This window comes from Protomyctophum parallelum (genome assembly GCF_964188405.1).
Source record: "Protomyctophum parallelum genome assembly, chromosome: 6".
Taxonomy (NCBI): Eukaryota; Metazoa; Chordata; class Actinopteri; order Myctophiformes; family Myctophidae; genus Protomyctophum; species Protomyctophum parallelum.
The window spans coordinates 16878106-16884413 of NC_139701.1; the positions used below are offsets into that span (position 1 = coordinate 16878106).

Here is a 6308-nt window from a genome sequence, read left to right on the forward strand (position 1 = left end):
AGCCTTCGTCGCATTTACTATTAGACATACATAATTTCCAGAAGCGACTGAATTTATTTTTGAGTGATTAATAAATAGTTCAGTATTCAGTTTATATTGTAGAAGTACATTTCATTGGTTATGTATGTGACGAACTCACCGTCATTTGTCCATTTGGGATATTCCATGCTCACTCTGGAATCAGGCAAACTACTTCCGCTGCAAATTATAATAAAATACATATTTAAAAACGAAACAAGAAAGGCAAAACAATAATATAATAACAAAATATATTTATAGGGGCAGGGGCGGGATCAAGGTGTGAGTGGGGTGACAGGGCTGGCTTTGCCAGCTCACAGGCGCACCTGCAGCAGATTGTGTCAATTAAATGAAGCACAGCTGCTGTGTATATAAGGAAGCTAATGTGCTTGTGTTCTCGGTTGCAGTGAGAGGTTGAGTCCAGACAGAGCCACACAAAACTCCACATTCCTGCCTGTTATAGTTGGTGTCCTTCCGTGCACTGGGTTGTGACCCGCTTGGTCACAATAATATACTACAAGGTTGTAACTGCGTTAACCTGTATAAAAGACATACAGTATGAGCAACATGTCACAAAGAGTGATACGTACTTCTCTGCTGTGTCCTTAGAGCCTTCTCCTGAACAGGGGATGACATCTGTCTCTGTGTATCTGAACATCACGCTAAGGAAACATCATTGTGGAGGAGTAATACAGAAATACATATATAGTGTATATCATTCTACCAATGTGTTGAATGGCTTTATTAAGCTTATGCTGAAGCCACAGCACACTATCACACTGGTTTAAAAGGTTAAAGTTGACACATCATTGACACCATCAGACACCAACAGACATGTCTTCTTTTTTTTAAGGGAGGTCTTCATAGTTCACTTGTGTTTCTTACCTCTCCTGCACATTTAAAATAATATTTTAACTGTAGCCTATTATTATAAATGATTGTGGGCAAATCATGAACTAAACTAAGAAATAAGGGCACAATCCATTTGACAAACTAAGTGGTATTATAAGGAATGAGAAAATATTACTCTTATTCCTTACCGAATTTCTCTACCAAAAAGGCATATCTTGTCTTTACATGTTCAGATTCCAGAATAACATCAAACTGCTCAGGCTACACAATAAACCGCATACAATGGCGTGTTGAAAGGATACTGTGCTCTGCCGTACAGAGTGTCATCTCCATCCACGTCCAGATCCACGTCACTGTCCCGACACTCCTTAGATGTACTGCTCACCAACACCGCACCTGATCACACAGATTCACCACAACATCAAAACACTGTGACCTCGTCTGACACCGTGACATGTGTGACCCATTTCAGACTCAACCACCCTCCCCCTGCTTCTGCTTCCAAGTGTCTCTTTCTTGCACGCACGTTTACGTTCTTTCTTCTGTGGATAAAGGAGACCGTTTCCAACCAAACCTCCAAGGCATCCTGCTAGGGTTGTAATCGGGTCTGAAACGTTCAGTGGTTTTTCAAGTGCCACTCAGTCACATCATGCACCCCCCAGTGATCAAGATCATACACATGGGTACCTCACTGTCTGACTCCAACTCACACACACACACACTGCTATTTTTCGGTGTGTGACACTGGTGCCAAGTATCAGTTAGGACTAAACCTAAACAAAACCTGACTGTTTATATACACAGGTGTACATAATATAAACCATTTCATATTCAACTATGCTTGTGGGGATATTTGGTTCTCACAAGTATAGTAATACAAGTAAGCACACACGCATGCACACGTTTGTTCTTACCTTTGAATCCCCCCAATATAGAGGCCATCTGTATCCTTCTCCTTTCGTTCCACTCATCCTCCAATGGCACCAATTCAGCTGATCCCTCCTAGCGCACGTACACGCACACAGACAGACACAGACACACAAGTTTAACAATCTCAGTGGATATGTCCACATGTCTCCCTTAGCCTTTGACCAGATGTCTGCAGTGTTTTCATAGCTGTAAACCAGTGACAGAGAACAGAAGCCATTTCACATGGATACACACATGTGACAGTGATCTTGATGTGAAACGAACAGCAGCAGCAGACGATGACAGGAATTCGAAACAGATGAAGGCCTATCGGCCCTCCTAACCACAAATCTCCAGGCGGAAATCCACCTGCTCTCTCTCACATGTCGTCGCCTTCAGGCAGAAACCTTACATCTCCATATTTCAAAGTTTTATGTTTTATGAGTAAATAAATACTCTACTTCGCCGTGCAAGAGTGACATCAGAAGTAGCAACTATTTTGAAAGTGGTCTGTGTGGGTTCTTTGCGACCACTGATCACTTTTGTGACGTGAGCGTGACAACATCAGCGTCAGCCCCGCCCACACGCCCGCCCGCCTGCTGGACGGTCCTCCCTTAACCCATTCTGAACGGGCACCCATTTTGGTGTCAGCATCATGTTATGCTTTAGCTATTTAAAAATAGCAGATCTACAAGCTCATATCGCGCCACCGAGTGGCGCGATACGAGCTTGTAGGTCTGCTATTTTTGAAAAATCGAAGAGCGACTGACATTTTTAGAATCTGATCTCAGGTCAGAATGGGTTCATCAGACCAGTGTGTGTCCAGCGGAAACCTCGTTATGAATCTGATCTCAGGTCAGAATGGGTTAAGCCAATTTTAATATAGGATTCAATGAAAAGTATCAACAAGAGCTTTTATATGACTAAATAATAACTACATTGGATCCATTGGATTGTTTTTGGACATACATGGTTTCTGCCCAACAGCAACAACGTGTCAATCTGGGAGTGTAAGGGAAAACATCAGGTCCTCAAACATCCAGCTGTCAGCCTCCTGCTGTAAAGCTGGTTAAATATTGAAGATGAGCGGGTTGTGTTTTGTACCAACCTGAGCGTCCTCTGGTTTTCTCCTCTTCAGCTTCCCGATCCTGACTGTGGAAGAGACAGAACATCACACCGTCAAGACAGAACATCACACTGTCAGGAGAAATGTGGAATGTGAACAATGGCTTGACAATGAATGGAGTTCTTTTTGTGTCCGAGCGGCACTGCGTTTGGGACAACTGCGGTGCGATATAATAAAGCATATTCATTGCTAGGTTTAGTATTCTTGGTTTGACACAACAACCTGCAGACATGAATAATGCACTTGATTTTTGTGCCAAATGATCGTAAACACAATGTACAAAAAACAATAAAATATACAGTCCCAAATGCAGCTGTACACACTTTTTCTGACACTTTAAAAACTTTCACACTTTTTTTGTTAAAAAGCAACCAAAAAAAGCTCACGTGTCGCGATTCAATGCATTGTGAGCTTTGTCACCCGATCCATATCCTCTCAAACACACACACGCCCGTGCACACACGCGCCTGTGCACACACGCACCTGTGCACACACGCACGCACGTACATACGCACTACTGTATTCCATCACTTCACACCCACACGTGTCCTCCTCCACACAGTAAAATCCTGAGTGCTCATTTAACCCTTAGAGTGTGTTTAATTTGTTTTCTGAGACTTCTACTTTTCTGATATCCCCGCCCACACACACACTCTGACATGTGTCCTCCATGTCACAGCTCTACCTCCATCCTTCACATTCAATCCACAGACATGCACTACAGTATTATAAAGTATATATTATATATATAGTCGCTGTCGGGTGTAAACCGTATGTCCAAAACTGTGTTCCAGTGGATCCAATGTAATTATTTATATTATTTAGTCACAAGTGCTTGTTAATACTTTTTAATTGGTTAAATATTTATAAAACCCAGAGACACAAATAGCAGATCTACAAGCTCACAGTCACATGAGCTTTTGTTACTTTTGTGTGACACTGTAACATGATGAAGTAGGGCATTCATTTACGAAGGAAAACATAAAAAGTTGAAATATGGAGATACAAGGTTTATGGCTGATGACAACAATATATGCACACGCACGCATGCACACACGCACACACGCACACACACACGCACACACACACGCACACACACACACACACACACACACACACACACACACACACACACACACACACACACACACACACACACACACACACACACACACACACACACACACACACACACACACACACACACACACACACACACACACACACACACACAGAGAGAGAGCGCGCGAGAGAGCGATTATCTCACCCTCCTCCACCTGCACATTTTGTCCCAATAGAGACATTGATATAAAAGTTAACACAGCAGAACACCAACTTCACCTCCTCAGCCTCTCCCACTGACCACACTGCACATTGCATAAGGGGACATTAAGTTTTAGGGCCCTCTAATTTCCCTGACAGTGGGGACCCCCCACCCCGGTGTGTGTGTGTGTGTGTGTGTGTGTGTGTGTGTGTGTGTGTGTGTGTGTGTGTGTGTGTGTGTGTGTGTGTGTGTGTGTGTGTGTGTGAGAGAGGGGGGGCGGGGGCGGGGTGATGTAATGAGGGTTAAAGAGAGGAACGGAGGGGGGGGCAGAGAGGGAGGACAGGGGACAGAGACAGAACAATAAGAGGACAGGGGGAGAGAAGGAGAGAGACTGAGAGAACGACAAAAGAGGACAGAGTGAGAGAGAGAGAACAATGAGAGGACACTCAGGACAGGAGGAGGAGAGAGGGTCGATTGACAAAGAGGAGAATACCTTTCTCTTTGTCCTCCCCTGTTCTCCTCCTCTCTCCTCTTCCCAGATGTGAATTTAGCCACTCATTATGCTGTCCTGTTATAAATAAAGCCTAGCAGACCTCAACCGAGTCAAATAGGACCTCCTGAATCTACATGGGATTAAGTGGACCCGACTGTAAAATCCTGACAAACTGATTAAGTTGTAGGCTTAAATATATAACATGTTTTACTATGTACTGCACAAATATGAGGTTTTATTTATGTTTTTATTTATGAATTCTCTGACTTAAATGGATATTTCAGGGACATCCCATTTGAACCCCCACTCAATGGTAGCTGGCTGACCCGCATCAAGCTCACTGATTGCTGTATCACGTCGACATTCAGTGGTTCAAGGAGTACTAAGATTTGTTAGTAAAAGTAGCAATACAACAATGTAGAAATACTCTTTTACAAGAAAAGGCCCAGCATTAACATTGTTACTTGAGTGAAAGTACAAAAATGGCCCATTCCAGAAACATATTAATGCGTTCATCATTTTAATGTTGCAGATGGTAACAATGGTAATAGACCACAGTGTATCAATTAATGATAATATTAGGTATTAATAATCTAAATCTGTGAAGTAACTATAGTAAACTAATTTAGTAACTAAAGCTGTCAAAGAATTGTAGTGGACAAGTGGAGTACAATTTGCTTCTAGTGGAGTAGAAGTATAAAGTATATAAATAGTAAAGTACTTCAAGTATACACAGTACTTGAGCACTTCAGTGAACGTATTTAGTCTCTTTCCCCCACTGTAGGTGACGTCATGGGAGGAGCGGGGATGAAAGGTGCTACATAATTCTGTGTCTTACCAGCTTGTGTGCAGAAGTCTAGGTGGGCTCCTGCGTTGTGGGGGTGTAATGGGGCGGATTTGACGTAGCACCTGCACCAGCAGAGGTCGTCCACTGTTAACATATCAAGAGGTCAAAGTGGAAAGGTTAATAGCTCCTCTGCTCGTGTGGGCGCTAGGTCATCACTGGGGGTGAGGCGGGGGGGGGGGGGGTGACATTCTCTACAACTGACAGGGAGATTTGGACGAACACCGTACTGCAGGCAGCGATGTGAAGATTGGAGTATGGGCAGTTGTAAACCCTTCTCATCACCTTTATTTTTTGTTGAAAGATGCTAGTTACACTACGCATATGTGTTACTTGCTTGTTCACATATGTTTTGTTGTTTCGATTTGTTTATGCTTGACAACAAATTGCCAAGAATGTTATTTAGATAGCATGCTGTTTAGACAGATGCTACATTTGATGTTTACCTGGTATCCTAGTTACTTTGAAGCACTCCATTGTTCTCTTAGTTTGCGCGCTACTTAAGTAACCATTTACCCTGTGGTTTGTTGACTATAGGGTTCATGTCATTTACACTTCATGATCATACACTTTTTAAGTCATTTTGAAAAAGAGTTTGTTAAATTGTCAAAACCTTCCCTTTATGAACGTGTAGAATGTATAGAATATGTCTTTTGTATGTCACAGAACAAAGGCAACAAAATTGACCAATCTGACCAATCTGATTGTTTACTGTGAAAGCCAGGCACTGTACACCCTTTCCACACAAATGGAGACAACAGCAATAAAATGCTATATAAGACAGCCAGACAACATTTACAAC

The 6308-nt window shown here is 42.6% G+C and overlaps 1 protein-coding gene across 1 annotated transcript in view; it reads right to left on the reverse strand.

The window, feature by feature from the left end:
- rnf220b (ring finger protein 220b) overlaps window positions 1-6308 on the reverse strand; it is a gene marked incomplete at its 5' end in the record, with an annotated part of 35163 nt that overhangs the window by 3844 nt on the left and 25011 nt on the right. Inside the window, 6 exons of the mRNA XM_083766933.1 lie at window positions 140-198; window positions 609-668; window positions 1173-1266; window positions 1785-1872; window positions 2888-2931; window positions 5501-5593. Of these exons, the coding sequence (XP_083623059.1) occupies window positions 140-198; window positions 609-668; window positions 1173-1266; window positions 1785-1872; window positions 2888-2931; window positions 5501-5593 (438 nt within the window). The remainder of the gene's footprint in view (window positions 1-139; window positions 199-608; window positions 669-1172; window positions 1267-1784; window positions 1873-2887; window positions 2932-5500; window positions 5594-6308) is intronic.